Source organism: Antechinus flavipes, chromosome 4 (assembly GCF_016432865.1).
Source record: "Antechinus flavipes isolate AdamAnt ecotype Samford, QLD, Australia chromosome 4, AdamAnt_v2, whole genome shotgun sequence".
Lineage (NCBI taxonomy): Eukaryota > Metazoa > Chordata > Mammalia > Dasyuromorphia > Dasyuridae > Antechinus > Antechinus flavipes.
The window spans coordinates 411,194,952-411,222,132 of NC_067401.1; the positions used below are offsets into that span (position 1 = coordinate 411,194,952).

Genomic DNA, 27,181 nt, shown 5'->3' on the forward strand with positions numbered 1-27,181 from the left:
AGATTTTACGCAGTAAAAAGAATACTATATTTAGAATAAAAACAAAACAAAATATCCTGGATTCTTGTCTTAATTTAACTTGACTTCAAAGTTGTGTACATTGTGTTTCACTTTCATCTATAAAACAGGGATAATCCTTTTACTACCTACTTCACAGGACTATTGAAGGGAATAAATGAGATAAAAGTCCATTAAAAGCCTTTTGTGACCATAAGGCCCAATGTCAATATTTCAACCCTTCAAAAAACCATTTAGTTCATCAGTGTAAATATTCCTTCTATCTATGCAAATAGCAGCTTCTCTATATATTCAAAGATAGTTTCATGAGTTTCCATAGCCAAACTTTTGGAGGAATCTTTTCATACATAGATGTGTTGCTTCTCAAATGAAAGATACTCCATCAATTGTCAGCCTCAAATTTGCTGCCTTTTTATTTTTATAGGAACTACTAGAGTTTGTTCTCTAGGATCACATAGTCTACACATCATAGTCACAGTCACAATCACACCATAAGGAGATACACCCTCAACTCTAGCAAAGTTTGTAAACATTATTTGCTTTTGTGAAAATGATCTCTTAGATTGTTCTTTTAGAAAGAGAAATATTATAATGTTCTTATGTATGAACTGACATCACATGCAGGATTTAGGATTCTCATTTGAAAATGAGATTTCTTTTTTTTCCTGGTAATATAGCCATACTAACATATAATGGGGAAGGAGGACTGTCCCTATCCCCTGCTGTTTCTCTAGTCACTTTAACATTTCCTCCCATTCACCATCAAGTCAATTTACATGGTTGTTCCAAATCCTAATAAGTTATGACATTTAGCCAGAAGACCAGTAACTGTATGTTGAAAACTGTTGCCATCAATGCCTTTTTTGCCCCAGGCATCTATACTTGCATATATCTCAACAAAGCACAGCAAGTAAGAATAGACTTTCTCTGAGCTAGTCATACTTCTGGTTATACAATCGAAGATTGGAATTTTTTTTTGGCTGTCAATTGTTGATATATACTGGGTTTGTGGTTCAGTAAAAGCCCCAGGATTTTTTTCTCCACAGAAATTGCTGTAAAGCCATATATTCCTTTATCCAATATTTGTGTAGTTTAATTGAACCTAAAAGCTAATTTTTACCTATATACTCAACCAATTAACAAGTATTTATTAAGCACCAACTTTGTACCAAAACCTGAGAAAGGCAAGTTGGTGAGGATTCAAAGACAAAAATTGAACAGTGCCTACCTTCAAGGACCTTCAATGGGGGATATAATGTGATATATATGTATACATATACACACACATATGTATTATATATTATATAATGTGAATATAAATAATATACTCAAAATAAATATAAGATAATTCATGGAGGAAGGCACTAGAGATGGAGGACCCTCTTCTGGAAAGACTTCATGAAGGATCAGAGTATCATATATTTAGAGTTATAAGAACATCTATTATTTGTTATCTATTATCTCTCATTTTAACAGTTTTTTTTCAGATGAGAAATCTGACATGTAGAGAAATAAATGAATTGGCAGAACTTTAGTTAGCGTCAAGGCAAAATGCTGAATTATGAACTCTTTGTGTCAAAACTAGATGGTGCTTTTGGTTAAGGAGGTACTCCCCCCTGAATTATAACCAAAGAATTTTCAGGAAGAATTCTATTAATTTCAGCTTCCATATGGTCTAAGTAAATAAAATAACGATTTGAATATGCAAGACAACAGTGTACCAGTTACATTAGATAAAAACTACTCCAGCTAATGACAAGATTATTTCTTTCTTGGAAGAATGTAATATCCCTGACTTAAATAAGTGTGCGAGAATCCTTTCTCCTTTGGTAACTGTTACAGAGAGAGCCAGCAGTCGGAGAGAGAGCTGCCAGTGTTTGCCTGGAACACTCAATGGGACTAAATCACGTATTAAAAATATAATACAAGGGATTTCATTTTCAGTTCAGTTTCTGAGTACAAGGGTCAACTAGTTCTATGCGTCAGCTGGGGAACTGCCACAAACAGGGGATGAGGGTTGGGGTTAGAAGAGCAGGAAAGGATCTGAAGACAAGCAGGGTGGGCCACATCTGAATAGAAGGAAGGCCAGATAAGGGGCTGAAGAGCCAGAATGTTTCTGGAAAGTATTCGATCTGCTAGAAAGGAGAGGAAGGAACAGAAACAAAAAGGGAATTTGCACTGAAGAAACGGAAGGCAAGAGGGAAGCAGCTGGAATAAGCAAATGGAAAGACAGTGAGAAAAAAATCCTACTAGCAGGAAGGTCAAGAACACTACACAGAAAAGCTGAAAGAAAAAAACACAGAGGGTAACAATAAGACTACTCAAAGAAGTTTTTTAAATGCCTACATCTTATTAGTGTCAGTGTGGGTCAGTTGGTAACATTCTTGCCTCTGGCATTAGGTCATGGGTTCAAGTCCTACATCAGAATTTGGCTTCATACCAAGTGTTGATACCCTGTTGCAATAAAAACACATAGCTCTGAAACATGAGAATCTTTCCTGTTTTGGGGACGTACATTTCATCTTCCCATCTTCACAATCTGATCTGATTTTGCAAAAGTTAAAGGTTACAAGAGAAAGGGAAAAATTCTTCCTGTCTCCCTCTCTCTCCCCCATTCTCCCTCTACTTTTCCTTCCCCCTCTCTATCTTCTTCATCCTTCCCCCTCTCCATCTTCCTCCCCTTTCCCTCCCCTTCTTCCTCTTTCTCCTCCTCTCCCTCTCTCTCTTCTTCTCCCTTTCTCTTTCCCCCTCTCTCCTTTTCCTTCTCCCTTTCTCTCTCCCTTTCTTTCTTTCTCTCCCTCTCTCTTTCCTTCTCCTTCTCCCTCTCCCCGTTTTTCTTCCTCCCTCTTTCCCTCCCCACTCCCTTTCCTCCTTTCCATTTATGTATCTTCCATTCTTTGTTTCTTTTCCCTTTTTTTACACAAAAGTCCTAGATTAACTAAAGGGAAAAAGAAAATAAAATGACAAAGTTTTATATACAATGTATTTGTTGAATTAATAAGCAACATCCTGAATAAAGATAATTGAGGAATAAGAGTTGTTTTGTTGATTTTTAAAATTCTCATCCAATTCATAGTTACAGGAACTCTACACTCACAATCCATATTCCTATTAATACTGAAAATACAAAATGATAATTGATTCCATATTCTGCTCCTGATTTGCAGTGTGATCTCCAGTAAATCACTTAAGTCATTTCTCTGTGGCTGTTTCTTCACCTTAAAAATGAGGGACTCTAAAAGAGTCAAAGATATTAAGATGGAAGGTTTCGCATTCATAAACATCCCACTTGAATTTGTTAAATAGAGAAGATGGTGGTCTCCTTGTGACTATAAAGATGAATCTATGTAATCACTAAGTGAAAGATAGGGAGATTAAACAAAGAGAAACATTTTGCAATTAGGAAGAAAAGGGAAGAGATAACAGAATTAAAGATCTTTCCAGGAAGTTGAGTAGCAGAGGAAGAGAGGGGAAAAAATGAACCTTAATCTCCTGATCTACATACCTTACTATCCAGCATCCTTTCTTGCCTCTCTCATGTCAGTCACTTCTTGATAAGATTTATTACCAAATCAAACGCTATCAGGAATCTATTAAGAAATTTCCTGTCTAATTTGGGAGAAAGAGTTGGGAATCAGGGCTTTCATTTTTCAACTCAAAGTTTTTTTTTTTTTTCAGAGTTTCAAAACAGGCCCAAACTAAAATGGTTAGACTGACAGCTTAACTTGTAAGAACAATGGGATTCCATTCTCTCTATTTCTGGTAAGGGAAAAAAAAAAAAAAACAGTTTCATAGGGAACAGAATAAGTTCTATGGCTAAGTAGCCAAACTAATTTTTTATTGCTAGAAAAAGTATATAAGTATTTAGCTGTATGGGCAATCTAAGATAATTTGGTGTGTAAAAAAAATGAGATCCAGAAGACCAAATTGTTAATTCACTATATACTAATGGACTAGAAAAGAAAATACTTATAAGCACAAATAGTACCAAAATTAAAGGGAATACAGCCCTGCTTTAAAAAAAAATTCTTCTACACAGAAATTTCAAAATAAAGATTAAGGTTTGTTACTATTAAGATGGAAAATTGGTTAAGAAGTAAACCTTAGAATCATGTTAAGAACCATTTTTATTCATTAATTTTGTAAGGCAACTTGCCACCCAAACTTAGAATCTGTGACAGAAGATAGAAAAGTCAAGTATTCTCTAGATATATATTCTAGATTTTGAGAGAACAGATTTCAAAGTGTTCCAGAAAAGAACAGATAGGATTGAATGGCCTAAATTTCTATGGGGCAAGTCAGCTGAAAAGGAAGCTCCCAAGGATAAAATTCTGAAAACACAGCCAGAAACAATTCTGATTTAGAAGAATTAAAGAAATTAGTTTTAAAAGACTAATGTGGTTACACTTTTAAAAGACTCACCAAACAAAAGATAGAAGCAAGTAGCCAAAAAAAAAAATAAATAAATTTAAAAGCATATATAGTCCTATAAGAATAATGTCAGGAGTATTACAGCTCAGAAAAAGCTGAATCTGGAGAGGAAAATCAGGGACAACAGAAAGACTATTATTATGCTTTTTTTTTTTTAACTGTCTATATTTTTCCAAAAAGAAACAGTATGGAACAACTCCTTCAAGCTCAGCTGAGCTCTAATAGAGGGCCAGTTAGGCCATTTTTGGTCATGTCTGACTATGTGACCCCATATGGGGTTTTCTTGCAGGGATATTGAAGTGGTTTGCCATTTCTTCTCTAATTCATTTTATAGATTAGGAAACTGAGGCACACAGAGTTAAGTGATTTTTCCAGGGTCATACTACTAGTAAATAGTTGAGGAAGTTCAGTCTTCCTGACTGCAGGCCCAACACTCTATCCACTGTGTCACTAAACTGCCTCATTTACAACAATGATAACCGATAATGGAAAGAAAGTATAGATGTTCAACTCTTGCAATTAATTTCTATTTTTTTCTATAAAAGAGCATCATCTTTGGATTAGAAAGAACAGAACAAAAACAATGAATGATTAGGAGTTGATATCAAAGTTAATGAGAGAGATAATCATAAGGTAACTGCCTGCCCTATAAACTCAAACCACCAGAGCCAAATGAATTACCTCCTAGGCACAGTACAAATTGGTCAATATGGCTTCTGAGTCACCATCAGTGACTTTTGAAAGACTGAGGATACTGAGAGAGGTATCAAAGGATCAGACAAAGAAGAATGTTCTATTTAAAAAAAAAAAAAAAAAGGCTGGGGGGGAGGGGGAAGGAAAGACAGTAGAATCTGCAAATTCTAAAGGACCAAACTTGACTGTGATTTCTGTTCAGAATTCTAGGATGAATTGTTACATGAACATCTAAAAATGGAAAAGTGATAACAACAACAACTAACAATTATGTAGCACTTTGAGATTTACAAAGAAATTTACATACAGTATCTCCTTGGAGCCTCAGAAAGTTCTTTAAGGTTAGTACTATAGATATAAAACTGCATTTTACAAATTCAGAAACTGAAGCAAAAAAAAGGTGAAATGTTCTGAATCACAGAAATTGAGTCACACTGCTAATATAAGAACCAAAATTTGAATCCAGGTCTCTTTTGACTCAGAGTTTAACATTCCATTCACTATAGAATGCTTAGACAATGTGGCTTTATCCAAAGTAATATTATTTCCTTTTTTGATAAATTTTTGATCAGGTACCACTCCATATGGGCGAGAACCTTCTATATCCAATATACAAGAAAACTGTGTGGGGTGGGGAAGGGAACAGCTTGGGCTTTGCTCCATCTTTGAAGCCAATCAAGTTCTAACTCAATTACCTTTTAGGAAAAATCTGACCTAACCCAGTTAGAGAATATACAGTTTGAGGAGGATTCTTAAGGAATTATTGGTTCTATATATAATAACAAAAGAAAAAAGTGCCAAAAGGTGCAATTCCTTAAAAATTTTTAACTGAGTTTAGATATTTCTCTATTAAATTTCATATTAGACTGTCCTTGATAACTTCAAAGAAATATTCATGCTATCATGCCATCATATCATTTTTAAAAGTCTGCATAGAATGAGGTTATGCAGATCCTACTAACTATGGATTTTATTGATGATGTGATGATGGTGATAGCTAATCTTTACCCTGTCTGACAGTATGCTGAGAGTTTTACAAATACTGTTGTTTCATCCTCATAGCAATTCTAAGAGGTAGATATTACTTTTGTCCCCATTTTGCAGATGAGGAAGCTGAGGCAAAGGTTAAGAGAGTTGTCCAGGATCATACAGCTAGTAGGTATCAGAGACTAGATTTGAACTCAGGTCTTTGATTGACTTTATTAATAGCACATCCTCTGAGAGGCAATCTTTAGTCAAAAAATAGCTTTCTTTCCCTGTGATTCACTTATTACCCAAAGATTTTTGGCTTCCTGTAATTTTTTGATAAAGAATTCCAAATATCCCTTTGAGTATTTATAATTAAGTACCTACTATGCTCCAGGAACCAAGTTAAGCACTGAAGATACAAAGGAAAAACATACCCTGATTTCAAGGAGCTTCTTTTGTCTTGAAGAAGCAATTTCAAACCACACAGTTTTTATGTACAATTTTCATAGTTCTTATGGCATTCTATCTACACTTGATATGCAAACCATCTACAACTTCGTTTACCAATAGTCATAAAACAGCCTGTTCTCTCCTCTCCCCATCATTTTCTCTCCACTGGAGATGAAAGCTATAACTTTGGAAAAGCCAGCACTAAGCAAATCGCCTGAAATTAGCAGTAATTCTGCTACTGCTTGTGTGTGTGTGTGTGTGTGTGTGTGTGTGTGTGTGTGTGTGTGTGTGTTACCATACAAGTTCATTAGGGTCCACATCTAATTTTTTTTTAAAGCCTTTTTAAATCTCCAAAATATTTTCACTCCACAAAGTATAAGGATTTCTGCTCCAGGTGAAAAGAGCTATTTGAAACCCAGCAGTCAAAAAATAAATAAATAAATAAAAGTCAAAATGGGTGACCTGTTCACCCTTGAGCAGGAAGCAGTGAAAAGCCAAACTTGTAGGAGAGTTCAGCCCAGTCTAAGGGCAACCTTGTTGTGATGGACTGCAGGGAATGGACAACAGATGGCTGAAGCAGTTAAATGTTGAAAAACATAAGGTAATCAGAGTATAAGAGTAAAAATACACACACTCACACAGTAGAATGTTAACCTCAGAGGTCATACTCTGCCAAACAGAACAGGGTTAGAGGCAGCAAATCATTAAATCACTCCCAACACAATGCAGAAGAGCAAATCTAATTCCCATTGTATAAAGAAAAGGTATAGAGCCGAAGGCAGAGGGCATTCTCTTCCAGCACATACAGCCTAAATAATAAGGCCGTATTTAAGGCTCAAATTTTGTTGCTTTGTTTTTACAAAAGACTATTATTGAAGAAAAGGTAAATCAGAGGACAGGCACCAGGATGTGGCAATTCAGGGCAGCCCAAATAGAAAGAGCTGAAATAATGAGGTTCTGAACATTGTAAGAGTAATGGCAATATGACCTCAGAGAAACATATTAAATCCTCAAAGTAACCTAAAGAAAAACTGTTAAAAGGTGACTCAGTACTGTGGGAGCATGTGTTTGCACATGCGAGTTCAAATTCATATGTGTGTGGTAGGAAGGAAAGAAGCAGTGGTGAATGCAGAGAGAATTATACCATCCAGAAATTTAAGTGGAGGGGCTTTTTTGTTTTATTTTGTTTTGTTTTAATATGGGGCCTGGAGCTAGCATACATAGAAAGCCTCCAAAGGCAGCACTGGAAGCTGCCAGTATAAACAGTGTCAAAGAGAGTTTAAAGAAGTTGGAAGGGAGGAGGAAAGAGAAAAAAAGAACACCCAGGCTAATCAACCATAGCATGCACTGCGCTCCTACCAACACAATCAGAAACTCAAGAATTGTTGTTTGAAATGCAACACTATAATCACCATCTGTGGGTTCCATATTTCTTCTCTCAGTGACGTTCCAATTGAATTTTTTTCAACTTAGTAGGGGATGTGATGCCTTTTCTCAACCACTGCCTCTGCAAAGTTCCCTTGAGAACTGAGATGCCAAATTGGGCTCTTTCCGCCTTGCATCTCCATTGCCACTCATTCATGAAACTCCTACAACTGGAATTCTGCTTGGATTTAACTCACCTTTTCTTAGCCAGAGGGCCACCCAATGGGGAAGGAAGACAATTTAAGAAAGCTGAAGTTTAACTTCAAGAAGCACTCAACCTTTTAGAGATTTTGTTGCACAGAATACAAAGGCATGGTTCTACATCAACCCACCATAGGGAATGCTCATGAATGCTGCTGCTCTGAAGTGGTGGTATCTAACAGCTGGGTTTATATAGCTCTGCATGGATTCAAGTTGTGAATTTTGGTGAAATAGCCTATTAAACAGTCACTGTGTAAAGTACATTTATCTTAACCCATGCCACAGAAAGTACATGGAGCAACATGCACAGACATATTTGCAGAGAGTTTAGGATGAATGTTTTTGACAGCCCCTAATCTAGATATTCTTCCCAAGTCCTAGGAAGGCCTACATCAAAAATAAACCTCCAATACAAAGTCCTCTACCAATATTCAGAAAAAGGAGAAAATAGCTTTAAATGTTGACTCATCTGACAAACCAACAGAAAGTCTCTATTGACCTATTCTTAAAACAGGATGGAGATGCAACTATATTTTCAAACATTTAATCAGTTTTAAAAAAACAACCTTTTATTCTAGACTATCATGACCCAAAAAAAGTTTATCATGGAAAGAAATATAAGATGTTTTCCACATTACCTGTCTCTTTAGAATACTGGAGCTACCTTAAGGTTCATCAATAGGGCTACTACCTACACAAGGTCTATTGGGATATCTATCCCCAATTGTTAGTACTCATTCTCCCAACCAAATTTTATTTATCTGTGTAAATCCTGCATATTCCTATTAGAATATAAGCTTCCTGAAAGCAGGAATTATGATTATGCATCCCAAACACTTAGCAAAATGCTTTTTCACATAGTAAATATTTGTTAAATGGAAAATAGAGCTTTGTCATTTAATGGTATTTTTTATTAATATTATGCATGCATACACATACATATGTGTGTGTATATATATTTGTATGTATATAGATGTATATATATATATACATATATACATACATACACACACACAAGCACACATGTGTGTATACATCCTGATATAATATAATTCTGGTAATTTAGGAGTCCTATCAAAGGAAGGCACTAACTTCGTATCATGAATATGAAGGAAAGAAAACTAACAAGAAAAGAACACTGGCAAATTGTAACCAAGAGCTAAGTGGAAGTGAAAATAGCTTACTCTATATTTCTCTATCTTTCCTGCAGTTAAAGCTTCAAAAGACTAATCTTCAATTTCCACAGAAACAAGATGACAAATAATTCAATAAATCAAGAGATTCATGCTTTCATCAGTGATTGTGCCCTCTACAATTCCCTCCATATTTTGCTTGACAGGTATCTCTCACTGATTACAGTGACTTAAAAAAATGTCAGAAACTGGTCAACTTTCTGATGAAGGACCTTTCTTAATTAGGTTGATCATTAGAGGCTAAACATTCAGAACCATCGTAGGTTTAATGAAGAGTATGTATTATAAGAAGTTAACATGTCTCTTTTATTTATGTTTCAGTACATTTACTGGAGATAGATTTGTATGGCTTTAGTGAATGTTTTCAACTTTATATTAAATATGCTTTATACCAGGACTACTTAAACTTTTTCCACTCATGACCCTTTGTGGCCCAAGAAATTTTTATGTGACTCTGGGCATATAGGTAGATAAAATAGGTATACAAACAAATATTTACTAATAATAAATCCTGATTTTGTGGTCCCCACATTGTTATGAGATCTCATAAGGGATTGCTAACCACAGTTTAAGAATCTGGGCTTTATATAAATCTCACAAAAGTTCTGAAGGTAATGACAACCCCACCATAACAGCTGTCTCAGAGAATATATTTTCTTCATAGTTTCTAAGTTATATAATTTCATATCAACAACTTTTTTCAAAATCTGTTTTAAGGATAAGAGAATGCTATTTTAACATCTCTACAATTTGCTATGAAAGTACATTGTGAAATTTAGTTTCCTAAGGTTAAATAAAACATGCCTCCTGAAAAACACAAGTGCCTTTTTCTCTTAAATTAATAAAATAATGACAATCTGCAAACTAATGTTTCCTCCAAGATTTGTTTTATAATACTTAAACTTAATAGGCATTCCAATAACAAGTAATTGTAACACTTGCCAAACCTTGTTTTGAACATAATACTAGTAAAATATTAAGAAATAAATGACTTCTTTATTTTAAAAGCACCTGGAGAAGGAAGTCTACAATTACTTAGTAAAATCTAAGAATCTTTCCTGTAAGTTTAATTAATTTAAACATTTGCTAAGCATCCTACATGCTTACAAGATAGTATGCTATGTGTTGGGAATACAAAGATGAAACATCATCATCATCATTATGGTACAGGTATTCTTGATGCAAATCCAGCCCTCTAATCACCTGAATAGAATGTGATGGAATAAAAGAGAGTTGCAGCTTGATCAAGAAAAACTTAAATTTGACTTCTCTTCAAACTGGCTCTGAGGAGGGAAAAATCAAAGCAGTTTTCATGTAGGTAAAATAGTACTATTGTTGGGTCTGGAAGAAAAAAGACTTCAACAAGTAAGATGACGTATGCTCCAGACATAAAGGATAGCCTATGGAAGTTCACAGAAGCAAGACAGCACTGGGCTAAATTTAGAAATGGTCATTAGTCCAGTTTGTCTGGAATATGAAGTATGCAAATAGGAACATGATGAAAGAACACTACAAAGGTAGTTTGAAAACAAGTTGAAAAGAACCTTAAATGTCTGCCTAACAAGACTATATTTTATCTTACAGGTTATAGTAAGCCACTGCTAATTTCTGACAGGAAGGGAGGTATGACACAGTGGTTCCTATACAGTAGGAAGATGATGTTGGCACCTGTGTTAAAGAGAGACTTAGAGGTCAAGGATCCATCAGAATAGTCCAGTGGTGAGTTGATGAGAACCTTAATTAGTATAATAGCAATGTGAATAAAAAGAGGGAATGTATTTGAGAGAAATATAATGAAAAATTAGTAGGGCTTTGACAACTGAAGTGAAAATTCATCATCCAGTTTCACTATGTCACAGAATTTAATAATCTCAGAGTTAACAAGGACCACATTGGCCATCTTGTCCAGCCCATACCTGAATAATAATTCACTCTACAATATCTCCAATTTTCAGTGAAGAGCAACCCATTACTTAAAGAGGAAATCCATTTCACTTTTAGATAGTTATAATTTGGGGGGAAATATTTATTTCATATATAAATTTGCCTTTTTTCAATGTCTGCCTATATTGCTTTTAGTTCTGAACTCTCTATGGTCACACAAGTTCATTCTCTCTTCTACATAACAATTCCTAAAATGCTTGAAAACAGCTATCACATTTCCTAAGTCTTCTGTTCTCCAGTCTAAACATCCACAGTTCCTTGAAGTGATGATCCCTACAAGACACTATCTGAAGGCCTTTCATCAACTTAATTGCCATCCTCTGGACATTGTCTACTTTATCAACTTTCTTCTTTAAAAAAGTGGTTCTCAGAACTGAACTGAAAACAATATTCCAAATATGGTCTGACAAGGACAAATATTATCACCTCATTTTCTTTTAATGTAGCCTAACATCCCTTTAGCTTTTTTTAAGCTACCATATCATATTGTTGATTCATATTGAATTTGCAATCCACCAGAAACCTTAAATCTAACCTGTATTGTAGTGAAATTGATATTTTTAAATATCCAAGTGTAAGGGTTTATATCTATTCCCATGATATTTTGTTTTAACAATTTGAAATCCTGAATCCTGTCATCCAGAGAATTGCTATCCCTCCCAACTTTATTGACTGCAGTTTGGGATATTTAAAAATTTAGGTTTTTAATCCAAGTTATTGATAATTGTATAATACCAAGCACAGATCAGTTCTTTTCTAGATAATGTAATTGGGTATTTCAGCTATTGAGTTTGCTTAAAACAAGTTACATTTCTCTCTCCAAAGTCACTATATCTCCAACTCCTTCAAAAGAGAAAATATCTCTGTTCTCTTTGTGTATTCTATGAAAGCTATCTGAGTGCAGGAGCTATCTGTGAAGAAGCAAAAATTTGGTTTGTTTCTTTAAGAGTCAAAGCTCTCTCTGCGACATCCATAACAAGGCTGTTTTATCTTTTTACTCCCATCTCTACATAATCACACCTAAACTAGCTCTCAGTTTGAGTTCCTTTGAACACAAACACCAAGATACATAATAGTTCTTCTGGATCTCTAAATATACTCTGCTTTCTCATTACCTATTTCCTAACTTTACTAGGTCCACCAACTATAATACATTTGTTTGGACAAATCGACCAATGATAACGCCGCATCATCACTCATGCCTTTGGAATACTTTTACTCTGAATTGCCCTTCCCAAGAGTTTGATGCAATTTGCTTGATCAGGGATTTGTGATAGTCTGAAATAACCAGTATGATAGATTGCCAGAAATTATAAAACATAAAATCCATGTCCTCTCAACCTACCATCTAGCACTTACTATAAGAAATTCTGTCTATAACAGTTCAAGTTCCCAAGCTGTTAGGGACAGATAAATTTCCTTCAATTATTGCCACATACATGAACAATGTAGCTTCACCAACAATACTGGCAACAAAGGCATGCAAAAGTTTTTATCCTTTCCTCTTCCTAACACCACCTGGCTCAACAGATTTTTGGTTCATAGCCAGGATCATTCTTCTTCCTGGGGCAATATCTGAGCAAAATAATCCCATCTGGTATCTTTCTATAAGTGGAAAAATGAGATCGATATTTCAATAGTTTAGCTAAAAAGACTGCCCAACATTGCCTTGCTGTCAATGTGCAGGTTGTACAAGCCAGGAATGTCTGTATCTCCTCTGACTATTAGTTTTACAACGAAACATGCTGTCCCAGAAGTGTTGGATTACTTTAATAATAACAACAGCAACTTATATTTCTATGGTGTAATAAAAAGTGCTCCCTTCACAACAATCCTAAGTGGTAGACAAGTATCATTACCTACATTTTATAGCTGAGAAAACTGAACCCAGATATATGAAGTGATATGTCAATGGTCAGACAACTAGAAAGTGGCAAGTTGGAGTCTAGAACCCAGATTTTCAGAATCCAAATCCAGCACGTTTTCCATTACATTCTATTAACAATTCAAAACAAAATTGTACTTCTTTGGATTGAATCAGACACTTGACATCTGGATATGTGCCATTCTGGATCTTCCCTTTTAAGATCAAATCCTAATTCTGTATATAGAACTGAGTACTAGAGAACAAATAAAAAAAGTGATCAGTTATTTTGGCTGCCTGGACAACAGTGTAAGTCTACTTGGCAGCAGCAATGCTTAACTTTATGTTCTACATAACTTTGTCCTGAAATCACTTTTGAAAAATGAAGAGATTCCCTTCACCAAAGAAATTTTTTCACCAATCACAATGAAGTACCCAGATTTGTAACTAAAACTGATGTCATCCAAAACATAGAACTAGTAAAACTGTCACACCAGCTTTGTTATGGTGAAATGGGCTTGCTAATTCATCTTTAAAAAAAGGAGAAAGAATATGCTTGTAGGTATCATCTTCCTTCTATCAGTGCTTCCATCCACTCTTGTAATACCAATTTGTATTCTAATCATCTCACCATTTTTAACTCAGAAAGTACAAGTGGCCTCTTAGAAGTTCTTACCATTCCCCTCCTTTCTATGTCTAGTTTTCTTGTCTACATTTCATTTCAGAAATCTTTTTCAATTCTTGAAGTATTTCTTAAGCATTTTTGTATGGCCCTCCCAATGATAAGAGGCCCTTAACTATAGAAAAGAAATATAAAATGTAACACTTGAAGAACTTTAAATGAATAAATAAATCCTTTCCCTCTTCTCAAGACCTCCTCAATCAATGAACAAACACTTATAAAGTGTCAACTAAGTGCCAGGAACTGTATTAACCCACAGAGATACAAAGACAAAATGAAACAATGATTGTCCTTATAATCAATTGTAGGGATTCTTAACTCTTTTTTTGTGTCACAGCCCCATCTTTGACAATCTGGTAAACTTATGGATTCCTTTTCAGAATAATGTTTTTAAATGAATTAAAAAAATAGGATTATGGAGAGAATTGATTATTCTATTGTCCCAAAAGTCATTCTGTCATTTTAAATTAAGTTTTAATAGTTTAAAAATGCACTAAGACTTTTGGTTACAGTCATGAAAATAGGTGTGTTTTTTTTTCTCAAGTTTTTAAAAATCCTGTAAAGAAGCCTAAGGTTATCATTTCTTTCCTCCTACTCTCAATTTCTGTTTAATTCCAATAGTGGTTTCTTTTAGGAATTTTGAAATGATGACATGCACAAGAAATTACTTCATTTCATTGAAAAATAAAAGATTACCATGACCTAATTGATAGGCCACATTTAGTTAAATTTGGAATTTCCTCAGAGGAAAGCAAAGCTTCAGAAAATAGAGAATAAGTATACTGGAATCCTCAAAGATAAAAGAAGATAAGTGATCCTGAAATATTATGGAAACTTAAGGCCGTGCTACATAACAGAAAAGGTCCTGGGTTTAGAATCAGAGGACTTGTGTAAATCCTAGAACTGTTCTTTACAACCTGTGTGATTTGTGGTAAACTCCATCTAGCAACAGTTTACTAGGAAAGCAAAGCCTACATGGATATTTTGCCATATGTCTTGCTACTCTCTCCCTTTTACTTCTTGCTCTGGGAACTCCAATCATTGTTCCTGGAAAGAGTATGATTTTAGTGGCCTTATGGCTCTACTCACAATCCCTAGATCTCTCCAAATTAAAGACCCTTTCCTCAGTTACCACTCTGGAAACATGCTGTCTAGCACTTTTGTATTTTTAGCCCCAAAATCAAAGTAAAAATCTTTTTTATCTCAACACAATATCTTGCACATAGTAAGTACTTAATAAATGCTTTTTAATTCATTCATTCAATTCATTTTACTTCTCAAGGTCATAGTTTAACTCATTTATAAAATGACTAATTAATTTAAGATCCCTTACAGCTCAAAAACCTATTATCTATGACCACTTGTCAAAAATTTACTTGTTTTTGTAAAGGGTTGGTGTCAGATAGATACAGTTTGAATTGGATAACCCCTGAAATCCCTTCCAACACCAAGATTCTGTAAAAGCTCTAAGCAACTTTTAAGCATTAGTAGCAACAATATACAGACACCATTGAGTAGGGAAGTTCACTTTTTTCCATCAGTCTGGGCAATTTTTCTATGTCCTTTATTCTTCCGAGCAAAAAAACTGCTGTCATATTAAGAGGTATGTGAACTCTGGGATTGATTATGTGTGTGTTCATAGGCAATATGAAATATTAGAGGCAAAAGATGTAGGACCACTTGAGATAGGAAGGTAAAACCAATAGACAGAGTAGGAAGTAATAATAAATGACTGAGAAGGTCTATTTAAACCCACAGCCCCCAAGCATCTATTTGGAGGAATGCCTAGTTAGCCTTTTTTTCCATTGCAAAATGATTCAGTCATTTACTGCTATTGTATTTGGCTAAAAACTAAAAGTGCAACCCAAGCAAAATGAACAATGTCATTAGAGAGGAATAACCCTGTACCAGAAAATGTAAAGACTTTTTTGAAGACAGCTGTGATTATTCAGTAGTTATGATTCGTTTCGAAATAACCAGAGTGATCAAACCACACCATGTTTAAAAAAATACATAAGAGCCGACAATAAGATGATGACTACTCCAAATTCTAGTTCTGCTTTTCCTGTTGGAATTGCTGATGAGGGGCATAATTAATTTTAAAATGACATCCATTAAATGGATAAAACACTCCAATTCCCATTTACTAAATTCAGTGACTTGCTGATCAAAGCTGAAAAGGTCACTAATAAATACTTTATGGCACCTAAGGGCTGGTATCACTGATTTAAGTAGTTTTGGGGATGTCCCCAACTTTATCAAGAGGAAAAGAACAGAATGCCAATGTCAGCAGTTACATAGAACATTTAACATAGTTAAATGTTCTTCATTAAACCTGGGGTGGGGTGAGGATGGGGGCTTTTTGAGGGGAAGGGAGAATAAGGCCACTTGGCTCTCCTGTTCCTAAGCAAAGCCTGAGGCAATCTTTGTTTCCTCTCCTATCCTTCCTATGCTCCCTCTCTCCTTAAAACTTTTTGGGTCACCCTTGATTTTTGTTTAATACATTCTGAGGCTCCATGAAAGACCAAAGAATACAGAAATACACAGAAGACATATTTGAGTTTGAACTTTAACTCTTATATTTCCCATCTATATGACCTTAGCAAGTCACCTCCTCTTTCTCTGGCCCTTGATTTATCTATAAAACTAGAGGGCTGAACTAGATCCCTGTTTTCTGCCCTTCTACAATCTGTGATGATGATGCTAGGGTTTACCAAAAACAAGGACAGATAAAATTACACCTGATCCACCTGGCAAAACTCTTGTCCTTTCAGGGGACTTTACCCACTCCTCAGCCTTCCATCAAATCCAACTTGCCACCTTTCTACTCCAAGATCATTTTACTTCTCTCTCTCAGGTCATGGATCCCTTTCTTTTCTTGGAATGTGATACCTACTCAAACCTGTCACACTAACTAGAGAGATGACACCTCCCTCTCTGGCTCCCTCTCCCCCTGCTTCCCTCTCTTCCTCTCCCTCTCTCTGTCACTCTCCTCCACCTAAGATAAGCCATGATTTCAGAACTGCCATGATCTTACCACATATTTTAGAGTTTCAATGAGAAAAGAAACTTATTTCTAGAAAGCAAAACCTCCCAAAAGCCCATCTATGTTGTTTGAAGGCAATGAAAAGGCTTTTGGTTCCATCCCTACATGGACAGGCAGAGAATGAAGAAGTCTGTCACTCACTGGAGATAGCTGGTTTGATATGCTCTGTTTTCTTGGCACTCTGTGTACAGAACTTGAAAATACAGGAGGATGGGAAGGTTCTGCTGTGGGGGGAGGGGAAGGGGCAGAGGAAGACTAAAGGACAGAGGGATGCTCTGTGGGTAAAGTTTGCTTATCTCTCCTTTTGCAAGCCCCACTATCTTTGCTTGTTACTCTGTGGCACTGTTCTTCACCTAGATCTGTTTGTCTTCAATCTCGAGGGAGTTCTAAGAGGTTTTGAATTATTGACAAGCCTAGGGAAGGAGCTTTTGAAAAGACCAAGCACAAAACCAGACCTGTTTTCTTCAGTCCAGTAGGAAAAAAAAAACAAAACAAAACCAAAAAAAAAAAAACAAAAAAAACAAAAAAAAAACTTTGGTTTATTGTCAGTTTCCTTTCTGTGGGAAAGTCTGCCTTTGCTAAATAATGATGATATTCACAGAAAGACAGAGACTTGGAACTCCAGGACAGGCGGCTGCAAAGTTCTCAAAACTTCTCCAGTTTGCACTGGGACAGTGTTACTCACCCCTAGCCAGCGTGCTCCTTTATTGGCAGCCTGTTGAATTTGGACTCTTTTGAGGGTGACATGGTAAACAGCTCCTTCCTCTACCTCTTCACCCCAGTCCTGAATCGAGCTCTGCCAGGGAAGGGAGAAAAATAAAAAGAGAGAAAGGGAAGAAGGGGGAGAAAAAAAAAAAAAAAAAAAAAAGGAGTGCTTTTCTTCCTCTCTCTAACCACAATGTATCCAGCTGCTTTGCTGCTTACAACTGTGTCTCCCTCAGCACTCAAGGCACAAGATGGGCTGTTCAAAATAAATCTAACAATCAGAGCCACTCACTGCACAGTGAGATAGGGGGAATGCCGAGATTTACTTGGCAGGCTGCCTTTTTCTGTGGTATCAGGATACCCGGACTTTTCCATTTAGTTATTTTTCCTAGACTCTCACATATTTTAAATAGTTTAAAAAAAAAAAAAAAACTTTGTCCCCCTAAAGAAAAAGACTTGGTTTGGATTAACCAACTTTTTTCACACATATACAGAACCACCATCACCACCATCACCACCCCAAGTTAAAGGGGAAAAGTCACTGGAAGATTGTACTTTTTAAAAATGTCTCACTTATTTAAACTCAAAAGCAAACAAGTATCTAAAATGGTAAGAGTTTGCATTCCACTCAAAAGGAATTACTCTGCTCCACCACTTCCCTTTTAAGATTTTGGGATTTTAAAAGTTAAAGGGGCTTGAAAGTTTTGTTTCTATCAGATAATCTGGCAAGTGAGAAAAAGGCATCACATCATCATGCACTTGCAACTAAAACATTTTCTGAAATGATTCCCGGATTTGCTGTGTCCCCGACTAAACCCAAGTTTTGTATTAAAGAGTCCCAAGCCGGAGAAAGGGAGAGAGCAAAAACAACAACAAAAACCCTCCTGAATTCATCCAGATGCCACTAACTTTGTTTTCCTTTCTCTGAAAAGTTTCTCCTAGCTGCCACATAGTGTGTACACACACACACACACACACACACACACACACACACACACATACACACACACACACGACAATTATTGCTGGGGAGATAAGCATCATTTAAGGGCAGCATACACCCTCTAGGAGTTAAGAATCTGGAGCTTTCCTGCCGATATCCCTTTGAGAAGCTGCACGCAAACAGGGGATCGGATCACTCGGTTTACTCTGAGACAGTCCAAACTCCTAAAAGAAATTAAAAGTGGGGGCCCTGAGCGGAGAGGGGGAGGGGGTAGTGGAGGAGATTTCCAAGCAGAGAAGTCTCTAGAGATGTCAGAAAGTTCTAATTACCATTTTAGCTTTCCAAAGCAATTTCATTCTCAGTTTTGTCTTCAGATGGACGCTGCATGATGAATCCTTCTCAGAAGCAAAAGTCGCTCTTTTTCCCCCTCTTCTTGCAAATCTTCTTGCACTTTCCCCCTTCACAGGCAGGCAGGCGTGCGCGCGCACGCTCGCGTACACACACACACACACACACACACACACACACACACACACACACACACACGCTGCTACCCTCTCTCTTGCTCGGGTTCTGCTGCAGTCAATTCACGACCACAAAGAACTGAGCGAGGAGAGGGAGTGAGAGAGCAGAGAAAGACTCCTCCCCACGCCACTTTGTGATGTAAGGTTTTCCTGTTTATGCTTATGAACTTACTCTCCCTTTCTTAAATTCCATATACAAAGTCCCGATGAGACAGTTTCTCCAGTTCCCAAACCTTCCAGAAGCTATCTCACCAAAACAGACCTTTGGAGTTTATCTGGGTTCTCGATGGTCACCAGGTGCCAAAATAGAAATGTGTGTGTGTGTGTGTGTGTGTGTGTGTGTGTGTGTGTGTGTCCGTGTTTTTCCCCTCCCTTGGCTAAAAGAGACAAAGAGAGGGGGAGTGGTGAATGGGAAGGAGGATTAGTAAAAGTTCTATTATCTGCCTGTGTAGACTTCTATGAATAATTAAATCAGAGCGACTCCAATGAAGCATTTAACGATGTAAAGTAGCAAGAACAGGAGCCAGGAGGCTTTTCTCCGCAAGGGGAAAAGACAGAATAAATTGGTATTTTCTAAGTCACTGCCAAAAGCTCTGTCTTATCCTTTATCAGTCAATGTGGAAATCAGCCCAGGACATCCTCCTGCCATCCAAAAATGACCACATCCATTCACAGTGGAAACTGATTGGTTGGGGAGGGGGAAGGGGGATGGAGGGATAGAAGGACGGAAAGGAAGAAGCAGGGTGACAAACTGTGGTAAGGAGGCTTCCCAGTGGTCTTGGAAATGCTGAAACATTTTAGTCACCATCTGTTACATTTTCTTTACTGTAACACCATAGTGTCAATAATAACTGCCCAGAAAATCCTTTTGTGAAAGAAATGGCTGAACTGATCATCATCGTAATAGACACAGATCAGCTATCAGCACAAGAGATTATTACTTTCCCTACCCTTCAGCTTCAGTCAAATTAAAACAACAAAAGTCATCTAGAGGCATAGATCTAGAAGAGATCCCAGAAAAGTTAAACTAGATGTTTAACTCATTTTACAGATCAGAAAACTGAGGCCCAGAGAGGTTAACTGATTTGCCTGAAGTCACACAGGTTGCCAGCAACAGCACCAACATTTGAACTCAGATTCTGCCTCCAAATTCAATGTTTTCCCTATACTGTGTCACCCAAAAATATCAAATGATTATAAATAGTATGAACCAAAATGAGAGGCAGTATAGTGGGTAGTAATGTGGTATAGTCGATAGAAAGCTGTCTTCAAAGCCAAGAAGACTTTGATTCAAGTTTTCCTGGCTTCAAGTCTTGGCAATGGGACCCTGGATTTAACCTCTCAGTATTCTAGGCAACTTCTAAGACTACTACAAGTTGAGAGGGAGGTGCTGGCCTGCATGGTTAGGAGTTTTCTTACACAAGAGCTCTCTATTTCATTGAAATCACAGGTCCATTCTCAAACCCTATGTGCCAGAAATCCATACCTGTCACCTTTTCTCTCCAAATCAACTTCGCGAACTTCTGTATTATGTTTTTAAACCAGTTAAATTCACTTAGAAAAACACTACCTTCTTTCTCATGACCATTCCTTTAGATACTGTGAATTTCTAAGTCCCACCCTTCTTTCAAGTCAACCCCATTCCCTCTAGCCCCTCACTCATTGGAAATAATAAAAACTTAAAATTATAAAAATAATGATTGCCTCACCTGATTCTCACAGTACTCCTCTTAGGTGGAATGAGAGATAGCATTATCTTTAGGTTACAGATGAAAAAGTTAAGTAAGGCTCAGACAAGTTAAATAATTGGTCCAAGATCCCAAGGAATTAGGAAGAGTCAGGATGGAAATGCGGGTTTCCCAACAAGCTCAAGCCTCTCTCCACTATACTAGACCATTGTTTACTATCTCCCTCACATAAACTATATATATCAGGGTACAAACTTAATTTCAGACCATTACTTACTTACTTCATGGGGGCTGGGGAGAAGAGAGAGAGAGAAGGTGATGTTGGTAAACAATTGTCACTCACAGTGATGGTGTATAAGGCTCTAAAACTTATGATCCTATGAAAGCAGAGAAAGAAATAAGCTTGGGAAAATGTTCCTGATGAGGGGAGCTGATGACTTCTCTGATTCTTACTCACAAAGACTTAGAAATCCTCCCCCATCTCCTCACTCTCTATTTTAATAATTCTTTTATCCTTGTTTGCCTGCTCTCCCTAATTACACATATGTTTATACAAACAAATCATTATAATTTAGTCCTCACAATAACACCTTAAATAAGTGGTACCTTTCTATTGTGTTTATATCCCCCATTTGCTAAGGAAGTTAAGTGACTGGCTCTAAAATGGTATTTGAACCCAAATCTTCTAGGAGCAGCTAAAGAGTGAAGTGGATAGAGTACTGGGTTTGGAGTCAAGATGATGAATCTTTATGAATTCAAATTTGGCCTCAGACATTTGCTAACTGTGTGACCCTGGGCAAGTCCCTTAACCCTGTAAGTCTCAGTTTCTTCATCTGTAAAATAATCTGGGGGAAAAAAATGGCAAGTCATTTTAGTATCTTTAACAAGAAAATCCCAAATGGGGTGGCAAAGAGTTGACTAAGACAACTTACCTGCTGGAAGTCTAGTAATTCTATTCACAGCCCTATCCAGCTCATTGTATAGCATACTACTTTTACTCTATAAACCAGAACCACTCTGAAAAGGTGTGGATACATGAAATTTCTGTCATTTTAAAATCATTTTTCTCCATGAAATTCCAGAGATTGGTTTTAAGGAAAATTATTTCATTGATCTGTTTCTACAATATGCCTAATAATTTCTGACTTTGTGTCTAAAAGCTAATGAACTGGCCCTATCCTGAGGACTATGTGGTCATTTACTGTATTGGTCTTAACACAGAACCGATTTTTCCCTCTAAATCTATATAAAATTTAGGTGCATCCCATAATTACACTTAATCCAAAATATTTTTAAGTACCTACTATGTGCCAGGGAATGTGTTACAGACTTAATGACAAAAATTAGCTTTTAAAGAATTCAGATTCTACAGGAAGAGGCAACATGTTCACTGGTGAGTAAAGGATATAAACAATAAATAATGGGAGGGAGAGATATAATGATTAACTACTGGAGATATTAAGAAAGGCCTCTTAAAGGAAATGACACTTGAGCTAAGGGTTCCCAGAGAACAAGGTGAAAGGAAGATGAAGATTCCAGCCACGGAGCATTGTCTTTTAAAAGGCCCACAGAAACAGGAGATGGAATAGCATGTGGGAGGAACTGTCAAAAGTCCAGTTTGACTGGATCATAAAATAGGTGAAGGGGAATAATGTATAATGAGTTTGGAAAGGCAGGTTAACAAGCCAGGTTATGAAATGACAAACAGGAGTTTATATTTTATCCTAGAGACAAGAAACCACTAGAATTTATTAAACAGAAGTTGACTTTAATTTAGAAGTATTAATTTGACAGCCATGTGAAACTTTGATTAGAGAACAAAAAGACTAGATACAGGGAAACCAATTAGGAAGCTACTACAGTAGTCAAAGTGAGAGATGATAAAAATCTAAATTAGAGCAATTAGGATGTGATTGGCTGAATGAGGTATTTAAGCTCTCAGGGCTCTGGACAGCCCACTGTCTAAGGTTTCAAGTTTCAAAAAAAGTTATCAATTGGCTGTGGTAGTTTCCTCATCCAGACATTCCCTAACTTAATAAAATCACAGGTCCAGTCACTATACCTATTGCACAGAAGAGGGAATAAATGTGCTCTTTTTGGCAAAGATGAGAGAAATAAGATGCTGCTTCAGTTAAGGGAAAAAATTGCAAGATGAATGAGATCCTTCAAGAGGGTCTCCACAGGTCTGATCATCTCAGCTCCCTACTTCCAGAGGCCAATACAAAACTGGGATACAAAGACAAAATTAGCCAGCATGTTTGGCATTCAAAGTCCTTTCCAAGCTTCTTACAACCTTATTCCCCAAAATGTACTCTTCTGTCCAGTGACAATGGTCTCCTGGTGGTTCCACAAACAAGACAGGCTATCCCTCAGCTGCAGGCATTTTCTCAAGTTGTCCCCCAGGCATGGAACACTTTCTCTATCTACCTACTTCCCTGCCTTCTTTTAAGAACCAACTGACACCCTACTTTCTACAGGAAGACTTCTCTAACCTCTCTTAATTCTTGTGTTTTCCCTCTTTGAATTATTTCCTCTTTATCCTGTATATAGCTTGCTTTACATATTTTTGTTTGCATGTTACTACTCCCATTAGACTGTAAGCTCCTTGAGGGTACAAACTGTCTTTTTCTCTTTTTATATCCCCAGCACTTAGCACAATGCCTGCCATATAGTGGGCATTAAATATTTACTGAATTGAGCCAGAGAAGACCTCTGTCTTTAAGCAAAAGCTAGATGACTGCTTGTGGAATATAAAGTCCCTTTTGTAAAACCCATTTCTCCTGTTGAGGTGGGAGAGGAACAATGCTATATTTAGATGGACTTTAACTTCTGATTGGGTGAGAAAGATATCATATATCTAATGAAAGGGCTTATATTTGCTTAGATACTTCAAAAAAAAAACCCTCAAGAGAGGCAAGGTTTGTACTTTTGAATGTCTATCTGGAGTCCTTGGGATCTTGGACATGTATCCATCACATTCTTGACCTGTGGGTTGCAAATCTAAAACTTTTGAGTGGGTGAAATGATTCTCTTTCTTCTGGTCTGGACTGAGACCTTATCTCATTCCCACTTGAAGAATTAATTTTATCTTGTATATTCTGTTATATTCTAAGTTGTAGCTGTGATCTTGCATTTACTTATTGTATATTTAAGGGGGGCACAACATTATATTCTCTTTCCCCATCAACTGTGAGCTTCTTGCAGGCAAAAACTATTTCACTTTTGCTTTAGTATCCAGATACTTAATAAAGTGTTTCTGATGGAGACATTGATTCCCTGAAGAGATCTAACAGCAGAGGGACCTGGAGTCTGGAGGCTAGGTGAGAGCTAATAAAGGTCAAACAATTAGGTGAGTATGGAGGAGAGGTAAATTCAAAAGATGATGCCCAAGGATATCAACCCTTCAAAAGCTTTTCTCCTTCCATAAAAGACTCCCTCAACATTCTGGAGATCTTCTTCTGGTTCTTTTAGTATCTATGGATACCAGAACCACACTTGGATTGTCAATTTATTATCATTTAATAATTATTATCATAAAACCATAATCTATATAGCATTTTAAGATTTGCTTTTCACAACCACCCTAGGAAGTAGATACTATTCTCATTTTGATGAGGAAACTAAGAGGTTAAGTGACTTGCCAAGGCTTATAGAGTTAGTAAATGTCTGAGATTGGACTCAGATCTTCCTACCTATGGGTTGGACACTACATTTTAGGGAGAATAGTGATAAGTTGGAAAGCTTATAGAGTGGTGGTTTCCAAAATGGAATACCTGCACCCAAAGGGGAATGTAGAGAGAAAAATTTTAAATTTCTAATTTTTTTAATCTTAAAAATAAGAAAAATTAAACTTTACTGATAGTTAAGATATGGATTGATACTTGTTCCCTCTTGTCATCAGAATGTCACAGTCACATTGTCATATCAGCTTTTTCCATTTTCCCTGGGGCTAGGAAAAAAATATACTGCCATTTTCTTGATAGGACCTTGAAGTAGAACTAAAAAATCTCAAGAAACTGAGCAGGTCTGAGATACAAATAGAGGCCTTTTGTACTTCCTATATGCCTTAACCATAGGAACAACCAGCTATTCCATATTAGTTGTGTTGGCACTGTGACCATTCCTCTCCTTAATAATCAAGATTGGAAACTATTCCCTACTTGCCTTCAGCTGATGTCTGACTAGGACCTCATACTCATCCCCCTCCTTTCTTTTCACATTCCTATTCCTATCCCCTAGTTTCCCCACCAAACTCTGAGCTGCCCCCTGAAAAGTCATAGTTAAGTCAAAGGGCAAATATAGGAGACATGAAGTTGATCTACAATAATAACTGCTAATGAACTGCATCTCTAATGATGGTCTGGAGCATGAGCTCTATCATTTGAAGAGAAACAAAGGGGGAGGCTAGTAAAATTTCCATATGAGATGGAGTCTTATTTTTCCAGGTCCACTAGCTCTCTGGGTTCCCATTACCCCTCCTACCTCTCCCACCCTTCTCCATTCTGCTGCCTTTAATAAATTTTAGCTGCTTACAACATTGAGCCTAGTGGGTTTTTGCAACAGGTGGAGAAATTCTAAAGCAGCTGAAAATGATGTTATTTCCCATTCCCAGTGGAAAACTGAAGGGATTAAAGAGTGCCAAGTGGTAGAGGAATAATCATTAACATTGGTGGGCTGAAAAGAATAAAATTCAGGAAGTGGAAACTGAATGGAGTAGAATTCAAAGTGAGGTGTGTTTTTTGCTCATTTGGCCCTCTTTCAGTGATTATCTTTAATGAGGCTATTCTTTTAAAAAGCAGGAGGAAGAGGTCCTGATTCTTCCTTAGTATTATTTCTCAAAACAGGAACACAACTGAAAACAGAAAGAGAACATGCAAAGAGATACTTTAAGAAGTTTTTAGTAAGCATTAATAAAGCATATTAAGTCTAATAATTATTAGGCACAAACAAAAATAATGCTTATCCTCAAGGAGCTTAAATTCTTAGAAGATGAAAGAAGAAGTATACTAACAAATGGAAAATAAATGCAAAATAATGAGAGGGGATGGCATTATAAGGGACAGGAAAAGAAGCAGTTAGAGGAATACTACCAAGGATGAGGGTTGGGTATCTCAAAAGGACTCATATTGAAGGTAGCTCTTCCAGGAATTAAGGAGCATTTTTTTTTCAACAGTAAGTTTTTTCAGGATTGGAAAGGAAAGCTTCTAGGTGTTATAAGATGGAGAACAAAATGGTAGTTTTTCACCTACAAATCATCTCAGTGCCTTTAAATTTTCCCCTAGTCTAGCTGAATCACATCCTCCAGTGCTAAAGGAACAGCAGAAGCAAGCACTAAGCCTTTGTTGATGACATAAAAAAGATCAAGGAAAGAAGGCAATTGGAGAAAAGCAGAAAAAATTTCCAGTTTTCATAAAAAGGAAAAAGAAGAGTCTAGAAATTATAGACCAATAAGCTTAACTTTTTCGATTCCTGAGAAAATTTTCGAAAGGATTAATAAAAAAGAGAGAGACAGAGACAGAAGGAGGACAGGGACAGGGACTGGGAGAAAGAGAGGGAGGGAAAGAGGGAAAGTACTGGCTGGTAAACATCCAGAAAGAGCTACTATGATTACAAAGAGCCACCCTGACTTAATTAAGAACAAGTCTCGCCAGACTAACCTGATTTCCTTTTTGAACAGGATGACTAAACTGGTAAATGAGAAGAATAGTGTAGATATAGTTTTTTTAGATCTTAGGAAAGCTTTGATAAAATATTTCATGCTATTCTATGGAGAAAATGGAGAGAGATACCAGATAATAATAAGGTCTGATGAGTTTAGAATTCACTGAATTGGGGTAGCTTCCTGGCTGTGTGACCCTGGGCAAGTCACTTAACCTCAATTGCCTCAGCAAACTAAAGAAAGAAAAAAAAAGCCAGTGAAATCTTGGGCTACACTAAGATGGTTACAGTTCACAGAAATAAGGAGGTAATACTATCCTACTGTACTCTAAACTAGATAAAATTTTATCTGTAGGACTGTATTCACTTCCAGGTGCTGCCATTAAGAACATTGATAAACTGGAGGAGAGTGAGTGGCCTTAAATCCATGTAATATGAGGGTCTGTTAAAGAAATTAGGCACGTGGGGTAGCTCGGTGGTGCAGTGGATAGAGCACCAGCCCTGAAGTCAAGAAGACCTGAGTTCAAATTTGACCTCTACCACTTAACACGTCTTAGCTACATGATCCTGGGTAAGTCACTTGACCCCAATTGCCTCAGAAGAAAGAAAAGAAGAGAAGAGAGAGGAGAGAGGAGAGAAATTAGTCATGTTTAGCTTGGAGAAGAATAGATTGGGTCAAGCTTTAAACTCCGGAAAAGAACAGAAGTAAAGAATGCACCAAAGAATGGTAAGAGAAGAATATAGTAA

At 36.7% G+C, this 27,181-nt stretch overlaps 1 protein-coding gene across 2 annotated transcripts in view; it reads right to left on the bottom strand.

The window, feature by feature from the left end:
• RGL1 (ral guanine nucleotide dissociation stimulator like 1) overlaps nucleotides 1–27,181 on the bottom strand; it is a 204,071-nt gene that overhangs the window by 133,348 nt on the left and 43,542 nt on the right. Inside the window, exons 1-2 of one of the 2 annotated variants that reach the window (XM_051998796.1) lie at nucleotides 18,894–19,053; nucleotides 17,602–17,712 (exon numbers count right to left, since the gene is read on the bottom strand). In XM_051998796.1, coding sequence (XP_051854756.1) covers nucleotides 17,602–17,712; nucleotides 18,894–18,920 — 138 coding nt within the window. In that variant the 5' untranslated portion in view covers nucleotides 18,921–19,053. Of the gene's footprint in view, nucleotides 1–17,601; nucleotides 17,713–18,893; nucleotides 19,054–27,181 lie in introns of those variants that run through there. The other variant, XM_051998795.1, reaches the window with a different exon arrangement.